Genomic DNA, 24,072 nt, shown 5'->3' with positions numbered 1-24,072 from the left:
AACAGTGCATGCCCCAGATGAATTTAAAAGATCCTTAATCCCACAGTTTACCTCCCAAGAGTTTAAGAAGTATAATGGATTGCTATTTTGTATTTTTATATTTATAACTATTAAAAATATATTTATCAGCTTTTTATGTCTTATGTATTTTTCTATGGTGGAAAAAAATAAACCACTATCCTTATTTGATACATATTTTGTTTGAGTATCTTCTAAAAGTGATCCTGTTGCTGTCTACTCTGGGAAATAGCCTAGATAAGAAATCGATATATGATTATTTGCTCTTCTCTCTTCCTCTACTTCATTATTATTATTATTATTATTTTGCTATCCCCATAGTCAAAGAACTAATCCCTCCATGTTTCATATTTTATTGTTTTTGTTCTGTTGCTTTATCACATCCTGGCCATTGAATCAGGGATGATTCCCAAGATTTCTATGACTTCTGTCTCCTGATATTCCTCTTGTCTGATCTATTCTGTTTGCTGACCCTTGATTCCGGTCTGCTCACTGTGGGAATTCCCCAGAGCTGAGTCTTGAGCCCTCTTCCCTCTATCCTATTTCACTTGGTGATTTTATCAGTTTCCACAGATTCAATTATTATCTCTATGCTGATGATAGAGCTACTTATCCAGCCCAAACCTCTCTTCTAATCTCCAATCTCACAGCTCTAAACACTTATTCCATATTACTGTTATAATAGAAACTATGAGCAGGATGATTTCAGAAAGGCCTGGAGAGATTTACATGAACTGATGCTAAATAAAGTGAGTAGAACTAAGAAAACATTGAACATAGCAACAAGATTATGTGATGAGCAACTGTGATGGATATGGTTCTTTTCAACGATGAGGTGATTCAGGCCAATTCCAATAGACTTGGGATGGAGAGAGCTATCTGCATCCAGAGAGAGAACTATGGAGACTGAATGTGGATCACAGTATAGTATTTTCACCTTTTTTGTTGTTTACTTGCTTTTTTTTCTTTCTTTGTTTTTTTTTCTTTTTTGATCTGATTTTTCTTGTGCAGCATGATAAATGTGGAAATATATAGAGAAGAATTTCACATGCTTAACATGTATTGGGTTACTTGCTGTCTAGAGGAGAAGGATAGGGAGAAGAGAGGGAGAAAAATTTGGAATATAAGATTTTACAAGGGTGAATGTTGAAAACTATCTTTGCATGTTTTTTGAAAATAAAAAACTATTATTAAAAAATAAACATTCCACATCTCAAGCTGGATGTTCTATACATATATATCTTAACCTCAACATGTCCAAAACTCAGCTGTTATCTTTCATCCAAAGCCTTCTCCCTAATTTAAAAAAAAAAAACCAAAAAACTTTCCTGTTACTATTACAGTCTTTTAAATCATTCAAGCTTACAATCTATGTATTATCCTGAACTCCCCTATCCCTTACTTCTTCTATAATATCCAATCTGTTGCCAAGCTATGTCAATTCTACCTTTTCAACAACTCTCCCAAAGACCCTTCTTTCCCCTAATATTTGTCAGTACCCTAGAGAGGGTCTTCATCAGTTCATGTTTAAGCAACTGCTTTTCCTGCCTCAGTTTCTGACCACTCCTTTACTCAGCTGTCAAATTTATCTTCCTAAAGCCTAAGTCTTAAAATTTCACTCCCCAACTCAATAATCTCTAGTCAATCCCTATTACCTCCAGGATCAACTAGAAAGGCTTTTAAATCTCTTCATATCTGGTCCCATGCTCGCTTTCTAACTTTTTATATGTTTTTCTCCTTTCTTTCCCAGGTATTCTTGCGATCCATTAACACTGACCTTCTTGCTGTTCTTTAACAAGATACTCCATCTCCCAAATCCAGGCTTTTCTACCTTCTGGGAATACTCTCTTTCCTTATCTGTTTCCTGGATTCCCTGGTTTCCTTCTGTAAAAAAATTGCTTCCTTCCATAGGAAGCCATTCCCCTCATAAAACTAGTGTTTTTTGATTTCTAATTTATTGTGTTTATTCCTGCTTTTACATAGTGGTTTGTATATTGCTTCCCTATTTAATTGCCAGCTCTTTGAGAGATGGGACTCACTTTTATCTTTCTTTTATTCTGAGGACTTAGTGCATGACCTGGTATATAAGTAATGTTTATTGACATGATTAATGTTTTTGGAGCTTTCTTGAAGTTTCTTCAAACCCAAGGGTAATTTAAATGGGATGATGAGAAATTTTAAAAAGAATCTGAGTCAGGACCAGCCAAAGAATTCCTTAGTGGGGGCAAAAACATGTGAGAGAAAAATTTATCAAAGGTCTATCAGGGCCTCTATATTCAGAGATATTTTAACACCAGTTGCCATATGCCTACTAACACTTTTATTTTCTCTCTAACTTCAAGCTCATTTATGACTACTAAATACCAATCAAGACAACTTTACTGTTGCCCTGATATTGTCTAAATCACAATTCTAAAGTAAGCGTTTTCAAATCATATCAACATTTAAAATCCTGACCTCCCAAATTGGACCTAAATATCTAGAAACAATTCAATAAACGATCAACAAACATCATGAATCCTTTGTTATTTGGTTGACCCTGAGAAACATTTATATTGAATTTCTAACTACGCATATAGTATTTAGTTTTAAAGTTAACCTTAATTTTGTTGAAGTTCATAGGTGATCTGCAAATCAAAAGGTATAGCTATACCTGTTTCCTGGGGTGACAATTATCAAAGGACATATCAATATTTACTTTCTCCAATAGAAGTGAAATTCTGAAGGGGTATTTTCTGCTTTGAGATATTATTCTTATTTAATTGGATCTTGTGGATGAAGCCCAATTTCCCTTAATTTTTGATATATCTCATTCTAATTTCTTTATGATGTGTCTTGACTTTTGTCAAAATGGTATTTACTTAAATGACAGATTTTTTTCTTGTTGCCAACTTATAAAATCACCATTAGCATAGCACAGGAATTTGATGAGAAATTTTGAGTAAATTAATTTGGCATTTAAATCTAAGTTTTTTGAATCAAAGTCTACCACTGTGTACATCATAGCATATTGACTTATTGACTCTAATATCAAGCCTTCTCCCAGATAAATTATTTTTTTTGTTTTGCTGATTAGTCTGTCACTTATTATTTTTGTAGCTAGCAGAGTAATTCAATTTCTCATTTGATTCTACATAATTTTAGTACTCCACGAACTTCTCCATATTATTACATTTTGCCTTTTTAGATTTTTATAAATAGCTATTTATCAAACATCAATCAATATTAACCTATTTCTCAAATAGTAATATCAAAATATCAAATCTTTTAATATTATATTTAGTCTATAATGTGCTAAATATCATTACATAAAATCTATACTGTTTTCATACTAAATATTTCTTTGAAAATTGACTTTATCGAGCACCTAGGTTACGCAGTAGATACGCAGCCCTGGAATTAGGAGGACTTGTGTAGAAGGCCACAGATAGTGGAGTAACTCTGGGTAAGGTATAAGACCCTTCAGTCCAGAGGGAACCTGCTAACAATATCTGGTTTGGCTCCCAATGTCCCCTAAAGGCTCTCGGTTTTCCTGAGAAATCAGGGGAGTGACTACAGAATGCTACAGGTGGCAAACTATGTACAATAGCAAGTTGTTTATGTGGTCCCACGTGCCTAGTATATACCTAGCACATGTGGCAGTGTTGCTTTGATTATAGGAGGGCATGAGACTATATAAAGGGGAAAGAACTTGGGATAAATAAACTCCATATTTTAACCATCCTCAGGAGTCTCACTTCATCACTCCTCCACTAACTACCCTGGCATGGAGGCTCTAGAAAGCAAAGTACGTTTTGTCAATTCAACTTGGGGCTTCTAGAAAGCAGGATGCAACAGACTTGAATTCAAACCCAGCCTTGGATATTTGACTCTTAATAGTTAAGACTTGGGCAAGTCACATAAATCTGACTGCCTTAGGAAGGGAAAAAAAAGAAAGAAAACAGACTTTATCTTGATATTAGTAATAATTTCTGGGTAAGAGGAACTTACCCTCTATGTCTCCACTCTTTCTTTGTGATAACAAATTTTTTAAAATATTTAAAAATATCTAATATAATGACCAGATGGGACAAAAGATACAACATTTTATCCTAATAGTCCCTCCACTTCTCTACCATGAAGGAAAAGGCATGTTTCATGATATCTGTTCTCCAGGATCTTCTCAGGTTTTTCTTTTTTCTTTTTTTTCTTTTTTTCCCTAAGGCTAGGGTTAAGTGACTTGCCCAGGGTGTCTGAGACCAAATTTGAACTCCGGTCCTCCTGAATTCAGGGCTGGTGCTCTATCCACTGCGCCACCTAGCTGCCCCTCAGGTTTTTCAATTACTTAGATTTTGATTTCCTTTTAGAGATATTTTCGTTTCCAATGTTGTAGATGTTTATTTTTAGGGGAAATTTGTTTATTTTGTTCTGCAAATTTTCTTTTTCTATGAATTTATAATATATGCATTATTTATTATATCACAGTAATATTTTATATTTATATATTTTACAATATTCATATACCACATTTTAAAATTCAATAAATATTTATTAAGTGCCTGCTAAATACCAGGCACTATACTAAGCACTGGGGATATAGATAAGAAAAAGAGTCAAAGATAGTTTCTTTGAGGCAGACCTTAATTTGGAGATATTAGTCCTACATCCAATGAATGGAGGGATGATGGAAGAGGTGGAGTCCAGTGTCAGCTGTCTGCCATATTTTCTCACCATTACCGCTAAACTCCCCTGGTTGTTTCCAATTAATTAAGAGCCTACTGCTTTCATTATTGACACATTTAATTACTTTATGATTAATTTTTAGATTCAACAATAGACTTTCATATGAAACAGATGCCTGTAGAAAAAACAAACATTACTTTACCAATAGAAACAATGTCAAAAACTTAAAATGGTTAAGGCAAACACCAATTTATTAAGATGGAGATTTGTTTGTTTGATTGATTTACTGCAAAGAGGAATCTGATGGTGAATAAAATGAGAAATCAAGCACAAAGCATAAAAATGTCTATTTACTATCAGCTGCCACAATACTGTATTGTTTTCAAATTCTCACCACAAACATTCAAAGTTCAGTCACAAGAAAAATACTATGTTATTCTGTGTTGAAATAGGAAAACAAAATACTTTCTAATTAAGTCTTCTGTATGATTACAAGGGAAAAATATTAGGCTGAAGCACATTTGAAAATGCAGACATTATACTCTCAAAAGAGCTAGGCCCTGAGATTTATTTCCCAGAAAAATTATGTGAGAAAATTCAGATGTAAAGCAAACTTCTTAGTTTGTGGTTTGGAGGTGGGTTTTTTTGGGGGGGTTTATTTTGTGTGTGTTTTTTGTCATTAGATGCACCAGTTAAAATGGTAAAGATCAAATCTTTATTAATTCAAGAACTTTTCCAAAACACAGGGATTCCCTTACTTAATAGAATTCTAGTGCTGATGATTATACTGTAAACTTGTCATATTTTACCTCTATAATAATGAATTTATTATTGAAACTACAGACTTCACTCTGAATATGAACCTTTATAAAAATATCTGGCTTCTTAAATTATAATAAAAGTAAGTATTTCTATTAATTTTGATGTAAATTGTGTCCTCTTTAGCTTTTGGGGGGCCCTGAAACTGGGTCCCCTTTAATCTGTGGGGGAAGAGTGATTCAAGGTCTCAAGCTCTCCCCTAGGAAAAGCACTTTCCCAAACAACACCCTTTCCAAGTTAAGTGGTCTCATTCAATTGGAGATCTTGGCCTGGGGCATAATCACTACTCTCTATTGAATTGGACATTAATTCCTGAAAGCAGTTGCACCCAGTTTGGGGCCTGGGAAAATGCAGAAAAAGCCTCAGAAGGTTAAATAAAAGGCAGCTCTGAACCCCGAATTTTCACAGACATCCTAACAGGATCCTGCCCACTGCTGAAGATATTTTCTTCTCAGTGTAACCTACCTTTGTTATATTCCTTGCCCACTAAGTCTGTCTTCCTAGCAAGCTGGTTTCTTAGTGTAATTAAATCCCACTCATCCCTGTAGTTATTGGGGTTTGTGAATTCTTTTGCAAAGCCTGCCACTAGCCAAGGAGATCCCATTGCTGTTAGGGGATCTCTTTCTCTCTATTCTCACATCACATCATTTGCACCTCATCAATTTCACACTGAGTTATAGAAAAAAAAGTTTCTTGTCTGCTCCATAACTAAAAAATGAAAGTATTTCATATGTAGTTTAACAAGGGAACTTAGAAATATTTCATTAATAATCAGGTAGTTGAAAATTTCTATTTTGTTTCAATGTAAAAATTTTTTGTATTCCTGCATTGAGGTTCATGATTTAATAAATTTTCAGCTGGACATGAGAAAGATGGCAGACATCTTAACTACAAAGATGCTTTGTACATCTTACAACAAAATTATTTAATACAAAAATTCAAAGAAAACAATTATATACCAGATATAGAGTGGTTATCACTGAATTAACAAGAAGACAGAACCTCTTGAATAAGGAGATAATCCCAAGAATTGATACAAGATTAATACTAAAAGTTAGTATTCTAGGATTGTCATTTAGTCAGCTCTACAGATCCTCCCCACAGTACCTCTGCCTAAACTGCCATCCTATCCTTTCCTGATAAACTCTTTTAAGGAATAGCAAATGCTGATTTTTCCTATACTTGTAGGGGTAAAAAAAGGAGGAGGAAGGGATCATAAAGGGCAAAATATATTCTATGCACGCCTCTCAAAGCCATTAAGTTAAAGGGATAAGATTACTGCAGTCTCTCCTCCCCCCATAATGAATACCCAGGGCAGAAATCTGGGCCCAGCAAAGCTCTACACAAATAAAAACATATTCTTAAAGAGGAGCCAGAGGAAAAAAAAAGAGAAAGAAGAAAAAGGATACAAGAAATAAGATAGAAGAAAATCATAACTACAAATATGAGTAGATGAACTTACAAAAAGACATCAAAGAATGACTTAGAAACTAGAATACGACAATGTGTTATTTATAAGAAAGACTATTGAAACAAATACAGCTAAAATAAGAGGCTGAAGCCAAATCTATTAAGCTTCAACTGAAGTAAAAAAAAAAAGGGGGGTGATGGTGAAGAAAGCAATCATAAACTCACAACAAAGCAGAACAAACTCAATTAAAAGAGCTAATCATTTTGGTACATGGAACCATAGATAATTAATGGTAATTCTAAACATATATGTACCAAATGGCATTGAAAAATTAGGTATGATAGGCCAAGGGGAAACTGAATAGGAAAAGAAAGTACTATACATGGCACTTTCACAAAAATATGCACAGAAACTTCACAAATGCAAAAAAGCAGAAATACTAAATGCAATTTCTTTCTGACAAAAAATGCAATAAAAATTTGTTAGATTAAAAAGCCTTTAAAGCAAAATTTTTAAGTTTATTGGAAACTAAATAACTTAAATTTTAAAAACTAATGAATCAAAGAAGAAAAGATAGAAATGGATAAATAACCTTATTAAAGATGATGATAACAATGAAACAACATACCAAAATTTCTGGGATGCAACTAAAACAATATTAAGGGGAAAATTTTTATCTCAAAACATTTAAATAAAACAAAGTAACACAGCAACAAGTTTATTTGATGATCAATTTTGATGAATGTGGCTCTTTTCAACAATGAAGTGATTCAGGCCAATTCCAACAGATTTGTGATGGACAGAGCCATCTACATCCAGAGAGGTTTTTAGGGACTGAGTATGGATCACAATATAGTATTTTCATCTTTTCTGTTTGCTTGTGTTTTGTTTTCTTTCTCTTTTTTTTCCCTTTTGGATCTGATTTTTCTTGTGCAGCATGATAAATGTGGAAATATGTATAGAAGAATTATACATGTTTAATATATATTGGATTACTTGCTTTCTAGGGGAGAGAGAAGGGGAAAGCATAGAAGTAAATGAAAATTTCTTTAAAATGATGTGTATCATCTATCTAATCAAAAGCAGTCATTTTCTAGAAAAGAGGTAAACTAGAAGTCTTTCAAATCAGATTAAGAGTGAAGCAAGGATATCTATTATCAGCTTTATTATTCAATATTGTACTAGAAATGCTAGTAGCTATAACAATAAATTAAGAAAAAGAAACTGAAGAAACATGCACAGGACGAAGGCAATAAAACTCATTTTTTGCAAATAATATAATTTAGAAAACCCTAGAGGGTAAACTAAAAAAAAAAAAAAAACAATCATTAAAACTGAACAATCTCAGTAAAATTTCAGGCCAAAAATAAACCCCACAAAAAAAACTTTGGCCATTAGTATCATGGTTGTTGTTACTAAGTAGTTTAATGGGATCAGGTAAAGATTTCTCAAAAGTCTATGGGATGGATTGTAGGCCAGACCCTAGGCCTAAGTTTCAGGAAGTCACGTGATCCCTATTCTCAGAAGTCAGAAGGGCAGAAAAGGTCAAACCCTAGGTCTAAGCTTCAGGAAGCCGAGTGACTCACAGAAAGTAGACAGAGTTACTGAGCATTGGTCAATGGTTACTTTCTTTTCAGCCATCCAATGAACTTAAAAATCAACAATTTGAGGGAGTATACTTGAGACTTTTCTGCTATTTATCCACTCTCTGGATTCCACCATGTGCTACTCTATTCTGGACTACTTAGATAGTATGTTGGCTCACTTCTTGCAAGAACTGAATCAAAATTTTATGTTTGTATCTAGAGATACTTCCAAGTAGTCAATTTGCAATTTGGCTAAGAGGGGTCCTAGCATTCAGTCCCACACACAGTGAAATAGTTTTGAGGGGGGGGGGATTGCTATATTACTAATAAAAAAAAAAAAAAAGCCCAATAGGAAGAAAAAGAAAGAAATCCCATGTAAAATGATTAAAGAATGCATAAATACCTGGGAGTCTGAATAAAAAGATGGGCATGGAAGCAAGGTGGGGTGCAGGTAGGTGGTGCAGTGGACAGAGCACCAGCTCTGAAGTCAGGAGGACCTGAGTTCCAATCTGGCCTCAGACACTTAACATGTCTTGACTGTGTGACCCTGGCCAAGTCACTTAACCCTGATTGCCTCAGCAAAAAGATAAAAAATAAAAAAATAAAAAGATGGGCACAGGAACTATATAACTAAAATTATAAAGCAATCTCTATGGAAAAGAATAACAGATATAAATAAATGGAGTAATTATTCATTTGGTTACGCCAATATTAAAAAACTTTCAATAATAAATAATCAACTTGTTTTATCAGTGAATGAAATAAGTCACTATTTCTCATAAAGACTATGAGATGGATCAGACCTTAAGCCTAAGTACTGATGATCTCTATTCTCAGTGCTCTGTAGGGCAGGGAATGTAGAGCTTCAGGGAGTCACGTGACCCACAGGAAGAAAACAGCATACTAACCATTCATGGGTCAATAGCTGCTTTCTTTCCAGTTCATTCAATTAATTTAAAAACTAACAAGAAGGGGAAGGAAATACTTCCATCTTGGTGCTATCTTGGTACCCTTCTGCCCTCAACATGCGTCACTCTATCCTGAACTGTTCATATAGTACATTGGTCCTTTTCTTGCTAGAAATGAGTTAAAACTTTCTGTTGGACCTAGAGTTGCCTCGTAAAAGGAATTTAATATAATTCCATCCCACACAGTTTGTTGGAGGCTTGTCCAGGATCATGTGACTTCCCAGAGAGACAGATGCAGCTCTGAGTTTAGAGGATTTTCTCCAATAATCCTTGAAATTGAACTTCTAGCCTTTCTCTCCATGAAGTATTGACCCAAAAGGAGGAACTCAGTAAAGCATAAAGTGAAAAGCCTCCACAGAAGTCCCAGACCAGCAGACAATTCATGCTTATAACCTAGAGGTAACAGGCCCTCCCTGTGTCCTCAGGCTGGAAAGGGGACTCTGGGGGCTTAGTGACCCAAAGGGGTGGCTCCTAGTCAGCTAGAAGGAAGTCCTGATAAACAGCAGAGCTAGGGCACTCTGGCTGACTGATAGGCTTGTTGATCCCAGTGGAGAAGTTGGTTCTGCTTTTTACAGGATCACAAGTTAGATTGGATCTGCTCTCTCAGAAGGGAAGTCTTCAGTACAATGGAAAAGGAGTGGTCGAAACCCAAATCTTCAGAGCAAAAATTGAAAATACCACTAGACAGTCCACTAGCTGGCCGGCTACAAAATTGGAATGAAATACCAAATTGTAAAGGGAAAGATAGAAAGAAAATGATAGCTCCACACAACCACCTCCAGCCCTAGCAATCGTTTGGAGGACTTATTAGCTCCCTTCACCCCTCCCCCTACTAGACATCTGAGGAGGGAAGTGGAGCAACTTAAAAAGGACCTAGTGAATTTCCCAATTTCTGATCCATCTACCCTGGGGCACACATGTACCCACTAAAAGAGGTGCTCTTAAGTCCAAGGAGTTTGTTAATGCACCACTTAGTACTACTGAGGTGAGGAATTTTAAGGAGCTGAAACCCATTATAGAAGACCCAAAGCATCTATCAGAACAGCTAGATCAGTTTGTGGCCCTTAAGTTAGGCTGAGTTAATGTATCAAATATACTGTTCTCTACAGAGAAAAGAACTCTAGTGAGAAGGCCCATCATGGCAGAATGGGAAAGGAGACCTCCTCCCACAGCCGAGGTAGTATCAGAAATACCCCAATCAGGTCCCCAATGGCACCATAACAATGAGGTTCATCAGGGTCACATGGAAGACCTAAGAGATTTAATAATTACAGGAATTGAGTACAGTGCCTAAACCATGAAACCTGAAAAGGGCATTGGACACAATGCAAAGGAAGGAGGAATGCCCTTCTTAGTTCTTAGAATAAAAGAAAGTACTGGAAAATACTCTGGTCTGGATCCCTCAGGCCGGGCAATGTGTCTACATTGGGGGTACATTTTGTAACAAAACACATGGCCAAACATAAGCAGGAAGTTACAAAAGATAAACAGATTTAATCATAGACCATTAAGAGACTTTTGGAGGAGACAACCAAAACATATGTGAGGAGGGATGATGAGAAGCAGAAGCAAAAAGCTAAGATGTTAATAAAGTCAGGGAAATTAATCAGTGAGAGGACAGCAAAGAGTTAAAACATTGGCAGAGCAAGAAGAAGGCTCCCCCCTCAGAGGGAGGTGCATGACACTTGGCAGGCAGAACCAGAACAGCCTCTACCAGAATATGGGAGGAGACAAGAGGAAGCTTTTAACCTGTTGGGTGGGGGGTGTGAAAAGAAAGGATACTTATTTAGAAATTTCCCTCAATGGAAGCTCGAACAGAAGCTGTACTCCCTAATAGAACTTGAAGATTAGGGAAGTCAAGGGCTCCTAGATATAAATAAATCCCACCCAGAGCCCTTGATAAATATAGGGGTGGGATCCAAAGGCAATGAATTGGAATTCCTGATAGATTCAGGAGCAGCCCAGTCATCTATCACACACCTACCTCAAGGGGTGGGATTATCCTAGAAAACAATTATATCTGGAGTAAAAAGGGAGAAATTTTCAGTTCCCCTCACAAAAATCACAGAAATAAAGTATCAAGATACTCAAATATTAGGACAGTTCCTTGTTCCAGAAGCAGGGATTAATCTATTGCGAAGAAATTTAATAACTAAATTGTCTCTCAGTTTGATACCTAAAGGACTTCTGTTGATTCCCATCAGATTGAGTTTGGTGAAAGCCAGAAAAAAATCAAATTGATCCTAGAGTCTGGGCCAGCTTCTCCTACCCTGGGAAATTAGACATTGCCCTATCAGAATCCGAAGGCTATATAGAGAGGGGTAAAACAATATCCTCTCTCTTGAGGGAAGAAAAGGATTAAAGCCTTAATCAAGAGACTCCTTATGACAGAATTGCTGGAACCCTGCATTTCCCCATTCAACACTCCAATACTCCCTTAAGAAAGAATGATGGGAAATACAGAATGGTGCAAGACTTGAGAGACATCAATAAAATAGTATTGTCCTCTCCTTTAGTAATTCCCGATCCCTACACTATTTTGGGAAGGATTCTGGAAAGCAGTGATTGGTTTGGTGTAGCAGACCTAAAGGATGCCTTTTGGAGCTGTCTGCTTAACCCAGACAGCTGGGATATATTTGCCTTTCAATGGGAAGATGCTATTTTGGAAGGAAACAGCAATATAGGTGGTATGTCTTACCACAGGAGTACATAGAGTCTCCAGTAAGGTCAAAAGAATGAATAAGGAAGAGACAACTAAACTGGCCCTTGAGACCCCTCGGCCCTGGACCAAGTGTTTGCCATTAGCACTTATCAAAATAAATGCAAAACTTCACAGGGACATTGGGTTATCCCCTTATGAGCTTTTATATGGGCATCCATATTCAAGGCTCCCTAAAAAAATTGGGACTCCATCTTAGTAAAGATAGATTTATAAGAGGTTATGTATATTTAGCTTTGGCTAAACATCTGTATGAAATCCAGTTTAAAAGTATTATTGCTCAGGCACTCCCTTTAGGATTTCCTATACCCAAATTCAGCCCAGGAGATTGGGTCCCGATCTTGATGTGGGAGGAGGAGAAGCTGGTCTCAATCTGGGAAGGTCCCTTCCAGGTACTCTTAACCCCAGATACTTCAGTAAGGACTCAAGAATGAAACTAGACCCACCGCACAGAATAAAAGGATAAGAGACCCTCTGGCTGAATAGACTTCAGATCCCAGAGTAGTCCAAGGACTTGTAACTGCACTTCTGATGCAATCCCCTCACTGGGTGACTTCTCTATAACCTATGAGGAAGTGGGCTTGGCATTACTGGGTCCTTAATTCTTGTCATTCTTATTCTGTTGACTATATCCTTGTTTGGCCTTTTTTTTATTTTACATGCCATATTCTCTTCCCTAAGGGACTTCTATCTCCCCCCCAGAAATTATAATTCCAATACCACAACATGGGAATTCCCTTGGTCTATATACTATCTAGGTATCCAAATATATGATGATTTAAAGAGGAGTAAAAGATATATAGATACATCTCTCACTAATATGGTAGATGCAATGGAAGGGGGACACCTGGCCACCTGAAAGGATAATGTAAATATATACACCGGCCACTTGAGCCCAGGATGGAAGTTGGGAGCATAGAACTTATATATATATATAAAAGCATAGAACTCATATATATATATATATACACTGAACCAGTTAATAAGGTTACAAGCTATAGTGAAATTATCACTAACCAAACTGCCAACACTTTGGACCTACTAGCTGATTAAGTCACTCAAACTAGGAAAGCCATATTACAGGACAGCCTAGTGCTAGATTATCTCGTAGCAGAAGAAAGTGGGGTCTGTGGGAAATTAAATCTGTCACCTTGCTGTATGAAAATCAATGATAATAGGAAATTAATAAAGGAAATCACCAAAGATATTAGGAAAATAGCTCATGCCCCTATACACACTTGGTCCTTCCTTTTAATGCATCCTGGTGATCCTGATTTGGTGGGAGCTGGTGGAAGTGAGTCCTTTGGTTTTTGCTTGTCATCCTAGCTATCATTGTTGTCCTACCCACTTGTTGCCTTGTATGATACAACTAATCACTGATAGTTAAAAATTCTTTAGCTAAAATGGAATCAGTAAAGATCTTTGCTGACATAATACTAATCCTGAATTGACAAGGATGGATTCCCATAATTACTGAAGAAAGAAATGAATTGGAAATAATAAATGTATCAGGATTGGTATGAGAAATCTTCAGATGACTATTAATAAGAGGAAGGATTGAATGAAATAAATGAATATTTCTCAAAAAGACTATGAGATAGAGTGGATCAGACCTTGGGCCTAAGTCCCAAGATCTCTGTTCTCAGTGCTCTGTAGGGCAGGGAAGGTCAAACACTAGGACTGAGCCTCAAGAAGTCACATGACCCACAGGAAGCAGACAGCATCACTGACCACTAGTCCATAGCTGCTTCTTTTCCAGTTCATTCAATGAATTTCAAAACCAACAGGAAGGGGGAGGGTGTACTTCCATCTTGATGCTACGTAGTACCCTTCTGCCCTTAACATGTGTCACTGAACTGCTCAGATAGTACGCTGACCCTCTTGCAAGAATTGAATTAAAACTTTTTGTTGTACCTAGAGATGCCTCCCAATAGGCAAATTGAGTAAGAGGGGTTATAACTCCATCTCACACAATCAGCAACATACTAATCTGAGGGGTTTCTTCATGGAGTTAGGGGAAAAATTCCTCTGGAGGAACAAAAGGTTATGCCACAGTTCTCTTTTATTGTCCTGACTCAGTTTCCCTAATTATCCTGACTCAGTTTCCCTAATTGTTCTGCTCAATCTTGCAAAACCATCCCTCCTTCTTAATCATTATATTTGATAAGGATAAAAGATCTTATGTTTTAGAATATCAGAATGCTTCTCCCTATCCCAAGCTATAAGAATATCAGATACCATCTTATCAAAATGCCTCTCCCCATGTCCAGGGTTCCTCCCCCATTATGTTATCCCATCTCAAGTGGCTCGCCCCACCCTGTCAAGAGTCCAGTTCCTACTTTCAGCACCCTGACTCTGCCCCTGCCTCAGTCTGACCCACTTGTATATATGTCATTGAGAATGCACATAGTTGGCTGGATTCTTGGAGATATAGTCTCATTCAGCCCTGGGACCAAACCATGGATCCATTTGGTCCCAGTAAATCTCTCCATTTAATAAATTCTGTATTAAATACTTTCTAATCTCTATCTTGCTCAGTTTCTTCAGTATTACAATATGACAAATCAGAAGGAAAAAGAAGACATTACCTTTCAGATCTATGGAGGGGGTAAAGAATAAAGATGATTTATAAGATAAAATGGACAATTTTGATTATATAAAATAAAAAACAAATTTATAGAAACAAAACAAATACAGCTTAGATTAGATCACTTTATGAGATGAAGTTTTATGATGAAAGGTATAGTGTCTTTACCAAATTTTATTTCTTCCCCAATATCAAACAAAATGGTCTGCACACAGGAGGTATTTAATAAATTAAGGAGGGCTAAGTAGTGGTAAAGGTTTCACAGTGTTGTTCACAGGGACCTAAGTTGGGTTAGAGAAAATCAGTGGTACATCCACAGAAAAGAGATTGGAGTAAGATATTCCAAACAGTGGGAATGCTGGGAACTAAGGCACTAGAAAACTCAGAGAATCTGTTTACCACCTATCTCTGATGCCTATTTATTTAATTTTTTCCTGAGGCTGAGGTTAAGTGACTGCGCCATCTAGCTGCCCCAGATGCTTATTTTCTATGTAATCTAAAACACCTTACCTTTTACAACTCTGTTGCTTATTCTTTGCGTAATCTTGGCAAGTCCTGGTCTCCCTAGGCCTTATTTCCTCATCCAAAAAAGAAAAGACTGGACAAGATAACCCTTGAGGTCTCATTCAGCTCTAGATCTAGAAAGCCTATGTGACCTTGGGCAAGTCACTTAGCATCTAAAACAAGGGGTTAGCCTAAATGGTACTAATAACAACATTACCAAACCATTAGTAGTCATTGAATGGGTATGGTCTCAAACAAACTGACCCTGGGAAAGATCTTAATTTAGAAGGTCACCCACTGCATCCTGAGCCATCACCAGTTATCTTGGCTTTTGTCTTACACTAGACTCCAATTATTTAAGGGATAGTAAGCCTTCTGACTTTGCCCAGCTTTCCCTTACTCAAACCCAATTCCCTTGCAAGCCAAAGCATCCTGTCCAGGATGTTATTACTCTTCTTCCAGAACAAAGGATGAATAACAATATAGTAACATACTCTCAGGTCTCTATACCAATGAAGTCATAAGTTTAGTTTCTATTCCTATGCCTTTCCAATCCCCCAATAATATGTTATTATATAATGAGGAGTTATTATTTTGAAGAAATCATATCTGTGAGAATTGTAAAATTTTAAAATAAGGAAAATAGATTTTATAGTCCTAAATAAAACTAATTTTCTAACAAAATTTAAAAGCTCAAATTTAATGTGTTTTAGAAAATACTGTACTTACACAAAGGATTTCTAATCAAATTCTAACTCAACAACTATAGCCTTAAGGGAAATAAAAGGAGGATAATTGCAATTTTAATTAAGTAGTCTATGTATTAGCACTCACACTAGAAATAATGATTAAATATTTTAATAGGTACTCCCAGTAATTACTTTCCATTTTCTTATATCAAGACAAAAAACAATAAAAATTGCTCATAGTTCATATGGAATTGATAAAAATATTTATTTTCTTAATAAAAAAGATTACCTCTTCTTTGGATAAGTGCCTGAATTTAGTCTGGTATCGACTTAGCTCTACATTCAAACGATATATCGTCATTTTCAAATGATCATTTTCATCCACCAACTCCTGGGCTTGTTGTCTTAGAGAAAGAAATTCACCCATATCAGCTATTAAAAAAAAAAATTACAATAAATAATACTATAGGAAACAGGTTCAAAGCAGTCTAAAATCTTCAAAAAACCAAAAGAATATTTTTAAATCCAAACCAAAGAAAACAGACCAGTCCCTTTGAGGCTTTAGTTTCCATAAGTCTCATGTTGTACAAATAAATCTTTTTTCCTAAATCTTTGACATGTAAACATTTTAGAAGAATATATTTTTGTGAGATTTATTCTGATAATTAATTTTTCTATTTCACTTGGCTAAACCCCTAAATTTAGCATGTCAATTGTAACTCATTGCTCAATCAGGTCTGACTTTCTGTGACCCCATTTGGAGTTTTCTTGATAAAGGTATTGGAGTGATTTGCCATTTCTTTCTTCAGCTCATTTTATAAACAAGGAATTGAGGCAAATAGGATGAAGTGACTTGCCAGCAGCTCAGGAAGAGTGTGTCTGACTGCAGGTTTGGTGCTCTCTCCACTATGCCACTTAGCTTCCTCTGTATTAACAGTCCTACAATTGTTTGAAAATTGCCAGAATTGTTTATAATTTAAAGAATAATTAAAGGACAGATTGTGCAATAGTAATGTCCCTTAAAAGAAAAACTCTCATTTCTAATATTGTATAGTTTTAAAACCAAAAGATACATTTCATCAATAATAAATTTTTGGATGAACAAATAGGCACATTTTTTCACTTAAATGATTATTATATCTTCAATGAATAACAGAAAATTTTGAAGAAAGTTATTAATAAGTATTTTTTTAAAAAGTATAGGACATTTAAATTTCTGCCCAGCAGGTCACATTATACAACTTAGTCAAGTTAAATCTTATAGACACAGCACTATATTGTTTTCTGAGGCAGGGTGGAGTGGAAGTCAATTTTAATCACACAGTGATATTTATCCATTCAAAAAGTATTTAAAAACTGTTACTAAGTTCAAAGTATTTTGTTAGGTATCAATGACAAAAAGAACAATTTATGCCCTCTTTAAATCTCTTAAATTTATTTCCCCATTAAGCAACAAACGTTTAGTAAGCACCAGGTATTATGTTAAATAATGAAGATACAAAAAGAGGCAAAAAAACCTTATAGAACTGAAAGACACCAATTACTTAAATAGTTAAATGCAACATAAGCTAAGGAGAGAGAGAGAGAGTAGAGAGCACAAAGGGCTTCCTGTAGAATGTAGCACATAATTAGAAAATTTTAAAAAGGAATCTAAGGGACAGAGTGATAAAGTCTAGATTTAGGGAACCAAAATGAGATTAAGGTTTCTGGTTGTCAGGGAGTTAAATGATAAGATCTAGTAGCAGGTTCGGGGTTCAGGGAACCAAATGGAGAGGTTTGGCTCCCCTGCTCCACCTTGGGATTTGGCGCAAGGGTAGGGAGTTTTGGGGATTCCCTTCTGGCGGCACAGAGATTTTCGGTAAAGGAATTTACAGACCCGAAAACCTAGATTGATAAAAGTTTTAATTATAGGGATTGTAAGGTCAGAAGTCCTGACAGAGAAGCATGGAGTCTGGTTAGGAAAATAGGTGAGGATAAAGAGAGGATAAAGAGAGGATGACACTGGAAAACAATATTCCAGTGGACAGAGGCTCCTTGGCATAGTAAGCATGACACAATTGGCATGTTTGGAACCTCTGCAAAGAGAAGATTTTAGATTGGCTTTTTTTATAATGGGAGTTTTAGCTACAAGCTGAAGGGAACTCAAGAATGGAGTTCTACAATCTGGGATTCAGCTTGAGCTGAATTTGAATAGAATTCAATGAGTTTTAGGACTGAACTGACCCCACCTAGATAACAAGGATGAAACTGTTTGTCCGTTGGAGATTTTATCCTTCAAGGATCTTTAGAGTTTCGGGGGTCCCCTCTTTAAGAGAACAAAAAGTATACTCCAAGTAGGTATGACAGCCTCTACAAAGGTAAAGAGGTGAAATATGGAATGACACCCCTGAGGAACAACAAAGTAGTCAGTCTGGGCTGGAATGAAAAATTAATAAAGAGGAATAATATGAAATAATAACAAAAAGGGAAGGTGGTGTCAGGATGTAGAGGATTTAAATGCAAGCTGAGGTATGTACATTTTAAGCTAACAGCAATAGGAAATTAAGGTAGATTCTTAACCAAGGAAGTGACCTAGTCAAATGTGTTCTTTAGAAGTATTATTTTGGTAGTTGTGGAGATAGTGGATTAAAGGGAAGAAATAATGGAAGGAAGAATAAAGATGTTACTTCAATAATCCAGGCTAGATATGATGAAGATCAACAATAGTGTCCATCAGAATGAAGGATGCTAAAGGTAGAGAGATATACCAGGATTTGGCAAGTGAATGAATCAGGGGAAGAAGAAAAGACAGTAAATAAGATTGAGTTTGCAAAGTGTGGTGGCTGAAAAAAAACAAAACAAGAAAATTTGAAGGAGTGAAAGATTTTGTGAAAAGATAATGAATACTATTTTGGACACTTCAGTTTGAGATACCTATGGGAAGGTGGAAGACTCCACATTATATGGTAGTCTAGTGGAAATACAAAGATAAAAAAATTACACGCCACAATTCTATTAAATTATTTACTAGCAAGGTCCTTTTAGTATTTTGATAATTCAATACATAATTATGTAGCTCTATAGCAAACAGTCTTACACTGAGGTTTTAATAGGAGCTCTGGAAGCTTACAGAATTGATATCTAAAAAAGTAATGAAAAACCAGACCAAAAGTACTATTAAGTTTCAAGGAATCAAAAGAATTGCTAAGGTATTTCCAGCATAAAATATGTAAAAAGCTAACCTATAAAACTGAATTATGTAAAGTAATTATACATGGAACTCATATTTAGCTCTCCAAGGGCAAGGATGATCATGTTTCTTTTGCATCCCATGCAGGGTCTTTTAATAACCATGTTCCTGTAATTCACAGAAAACTCTTATTGAATGATTGAACTACAGAAGCAACAAAAATTTGAGTTTGTCTATGTGGAAATGATAATTGATATTTAAGGGTTTTTTGGTCCTTAAAAAATAGCTCTTTGAAAATTTTCATGCAGTTTTTCCTCACCTTTTTTTTGAGGACTCTGTTTGGTTTCTTCCACAGTTTCACTATTTTTGCTCATTTCCTTACACTCTGAATATAATTCTTTCATTTCCTGTCTAAGTTTTTCAAGCTCATGAGCAAGGGTCTCATTTGTAGTGGTTAGATAAAAATTTTGTTGTTTTAATTCATCAAAGTTATTACTTAGTTCCATGTGTTGTCGACGTTGTCTTGAAGATACATCTATAAATTAGTAGGGAAAAAAATTATAAATATTAAATGTTATTTCCTGATACCTTTTTATGAGAAAGAAGAAAAGAATGTTTCTATTTAACAATCAATATCATATTATCATCTACTTAAAACAAGAGATTCTAAAATAATCAATAAATTAGTCTTAGATTAATAAAAGAGTCTAAACATACATACTTGGGAAAGAGGAAACAAAAGAACAGCAAAACCAGTAAAACAGAAGTAGTTTTTTGTAACCTTAACATCTTAATATTATTTATTCCCTCACAATAACATTTAAAAATTAGCATCATCATTAGAAAATTTAATAAACTAGGTCAATTGATTATAGACTTTCTGGTTTCTCTTCTATAATGCAGAAGATTCAATTTATTTTCTACTATTTTTAGAATAAAATACGAATTCCTCTGCTTGAAATTTAAAGTCCTTCCTAATTTGGCGAGTTTGTTACCAGAATACTTTCATATCATCTATCCTTCATACAATTTACATTCAAGTTAAATGGGCCCATTTGCTATTCCTTTATGTGACAATTCCTCTCCTACATTCATGCCTTTACACAGGCTATCTATCTCCCTCACTTATGATAAACTTCCTTCTCACTTCAACCTGATGGCATTTTTTGCTCCTTTCAAAGCTTGTTTCAACTGCCACTTGCTGTCGAAAGTCATTCCTCATTCTCTAAATTTACACTATTCTCCACTCACTAAATCTCTAAAGACTTATACCAATAAAAAAGAAAATGAGCAGATCAATGAATTTGCCATTCAACTAAAAAAGCTAGAAAAAGAACAAATTTTAAATCCCCAATTAACATCAAATTTAAAATCCTGAAAATCAAAGGAAATAAATAAAATTAAAAGTGAAAATTGAATTAATTAAATTATGAACTCATTTTGTGAAAAATATGTGAACCATTAATGAATTTGATTTTTAAAAAGAAAGAAAATCAAATTACCAGTATCAAAAATAAAAAGGGTAAATACATGATCAATGAATATGAAATAAAAGCAATTATTAGGTGATATTTTGCCAAGTTATATGCCAATAAAATTAATAATCTAAGTGAAATGGATAATTACAAAAATATAAATTTCCCAAACTAATAGAAGAAGAAATAAAATATTTTAACAACTTTATCTCAGAAAAAAAGAAATAAACCATCAATGAGCTCCCTAAAGAAAAATCCCCCAAGACTGGATGAAGTCACAAGTAAATTCTACCAAACATTTAAATAAGAATTAATTCTAACACTATTAATTCTAATTCTATTTGAAAAAATAGGTAAAGGAGTCCCACCAAATTCTTTCTATTACACAATATAGTTTTGATACCTAAACAGGGATATTAAAAAAAAAACAAAAACAAAAAACTATAAACCAATTTCCCTCATGAATATTGATATGTAAATCTTAAATAAAATGCCAGTCAGGAGATTACAATAATATATCACAAGGATCATATACTATGATTGATGAGAGTAAAACTCTGTATGGCCTGAGTGAGTCCTGTAAAATTATGTAAAATCACCAAAAAAATGTCTCCTTTGATCTACAAACCCAAATGGTCTTGCATCCTCTCAGATCAAGATAAGGTTTCTTGGGGGAAGTCACAACTCCAGGCAAGATTTCACATTCACCTGAAATTTCTCTCAGACTCATGCATAGAATGGGTCTTCAGAAAATGAGTCTTTGCAGATCACTTCTCTCTAGAGAATGATATACTGGCCAAGAGAATATTGGTGTTTCTTTAATAATAAAGCTTTTTTACTATAGCCTTTGGGTTTAGTGAATTCCTTCAGCCAGAATGCCCCCTCCACCTCCTCCACCTTGGAGAACGGAACCTCAAACCATTCCTGCCTAACCTCTTCTTCGGTACCCTCATCCCTCATCATGATCAGGTAGGATTTATACCAGGAATGTAGGGCTGGTTTACAGTTAGGAAAACTATCAGCATAAATGACAATATTAAAACAAAAGAAAGCATATTATACCCACAAACTTTTTAAAAAAGTTAAAAAAACAACAACAACAACAACAACAACAACAAAATACAACACCAATTCCTAGAAAGCATAGGAACAAATGGAACTTTTCTTAAAATTATAAGTAGTATGTGTTTAAAACCAAGAGTAAGCATAGCTGATGGGGGTTGAGGTCCCTTTAAGATTCCTCTCTGACTGCCTAACCCCCATGGCTGACCTTGATTCACAAATCCTGGTCAAAAGCACCCTTTTGAATATCAGGGCCCAGCCCCCACCATCAGCTCAGCTTCCCCCAGACCCCACCAGATCTGAGCTATCTGAAAAGCCCGCCAAGAACTTGGGGGTACCGCCCATCTTCTTTTAGGTATAAAAGGGCCAAACCGGAGCACTCTCTTTGCAGGAGCCCTCCCCTCCAACACATGGTATCCTTCTGACCATGTAAGGGTTCCTGCCTGCCCAGCGGCACCTCTGGCCCTGGCGTCTTTATAACTGAACTTTACTTCCAAATTCCTATAATAAATCTTTTATTTATCAATCTAGGTTTTCAGGCCTGTAAATTCATTTACATGGGACACTGCGCCTCATGGGATTATCTTACTATCTATACTCCGACAAACGGGGTTCCCCCTTTCCTTTCCCTCATTATAGCTATAATGGAGATAAATAAAACAAGGATAAAAATTATCACCACTATTATTCAATATTATATTAGAAATACTAATAATAAGAATAAGACAAGAAAAAGAAATTAAAGGAATATAAGTAAACAATAAAGAAACAAAATTATCACTCTTTTCTGATGATATGATGGTATATGTAGAGAATCCTAGAGAAGCAACTTAAAAACTAGTTGAAACAATTAACAACTTTTGTAAAGTTGAAGGATATAATAAACCCACATAAATCATCAGCATTTGTACATATACCCACAAAGTCCAGGAAGAAGATACAGAAAGAGGAATTCTATTTAAAATAACTGCAAACAATATAAAAGACTTTGGAATCTATCTGCCAAGCCAAATCCAGGAATGAAATTACACAATTTCACAATTACAAAACACTTTTCACACAAATAAAGTTAGATTAAACAACTGGAAAAATATTAATTGCTCATGGGTAGTAGAAAAAAAAAATTGCTCTTAGTGATTATAAATACTAATTTAATTTGGTAGAAATGTGTCCTGAAATGAAATCAAAATACGGTCTCATTTAAAATGAGGCATGTTCTCAAGGCTATTTGCATATCCTTGACCCCTTGTGGGTCAATGTTGAAAAATCATCCATGCATATGTTTTGAAAATAAAAAAGCTTTTAAAAAATAAAATAAAATGATATGTGTCTTCTGTTAGGGTAATTGTGATAAATCAGAACTTAAAGCAAAATACATTTGCTATCTGGAATTAAGGCAATATGCTGGTGGTGTGCTGCAGCTCTTAAGATTGATATAACAGAAGCCCCAATACCAGTAGAGACTCCAGTACTTTTTAAGAAACCCCATGCCGTTTAACCTTGAGAGCTGTAATGCAGGAATGTAGCTATTGGGCACAATGTGACATAAGCTTGGAAAATGTGTGAAGGAAAGGAAGTTGTGCCTGATATCTTTATTACACTGAGCTATCTTTGAAGGACTTCTGGTTTGTCATCCAAAAGTCTGGGCTACTAGCTTGCACTGGGACCCAAATAATAAGCACTTCTTAGATTCAGGAAACCTGGGGTTGAAGGACTTTCCCTCCTCTTGAGCAGGCACACTGGATAAAGCACACATAATGCTCATGAGGGGGTCTTGACCTGGGACCCTAACTCCTCTCTCACTCAAGACCCTGCCTTTGCTTCCCTGCTTCCTTCCTGCCTCTGACTTTTAAGTAGTACCTCTTCACACTCAGGCCCTGCTAAACTCCTTTTTGTTAGCCTGTATGCCTTTCAGATTTCATAAAATAAAGTGCTTCTTTTGGTCATGAAAATGCTTTTGTGAGTTTTTCACATTCTAAACTCCTCTCCCAACCTAGTACTTCATCACAAGGAAAATACATGATTAGGAAAACCTGAGTTCAAATCTATTTAGTTTCAGAAATGTATTTGTTATGGGACCTTAAATAAGATACTTCATTTCTGTTTATCCAGGTTCCTAATTAATAAAAGTGATAATACCACACCTACTTCCCAGGATTATGAGGATCAATTGACAGAACAATTTTAAAGTGTGACTGGCCAGTATCTGGCCCATGGTAAGCATTATATAAATGGTAGTGTGAGAAAAGTCTTGAATACAATCAATATAGAACGCCAAAAGAAATAAAATGGATAATGATAAGGTCAAAAAGAGATAGCCCAAGATAAAAATAATTAACAGGAAATTCTTGTCTTGGGAGAGGTTAAAGCAGATAACTTGAGACAAACAATAGAGTTTTAGAA

The 24,072-nt window shown here is 35.4% G+C and overlaps 1 protein-coding gene across 1 annotated transcript in view; it reads right to left on the bottom strand.

Annotated features, from left to right (window-relative positions):
- Window positions 1–24,072, bottom strand: part of CEP89 (centrosomal protein 89) — a 131,718-nt gene that overhangs the window by 77,372 nt on the left and 30,274 nt on the right. The window contains exons 7-8 of the mRNA XM_074293233.1: window positions 19,452–19,667; window positions 16,253–16,395 (exon numbers count right to left, since the gene is read on the bottom strand). Of these exons, the coding sequence (XP_074149334.1) occupies window positions 16,253–16,395; window positions 19,452–19,667 (359 nt within the window). The remainder of the gene's footprint in view (window positions 1–16,252; window positions 16,396–19,451; window positions 19,668–24,072) is intronic.

Source organism: Sminthopsis crassicaudata, chromosome 2 (assembly GCF_048593235.1).
Source record: "Sminthopsis crassicaudata isolate SCR6 chromosome 2, ASM4859323v1, whole genome shotgun sequence".
NCBI lineage: Eukaryota > Metazoa > Chordata > Mammalia > Dasyuromorphia > Dasyuridae > Sminthopsis > Sminthopsis crassicaudata.
Note: the sequence above shows the minus strand (reverse complement) of the source record. Positions and strands in the feature narration are given on the sequence as shown.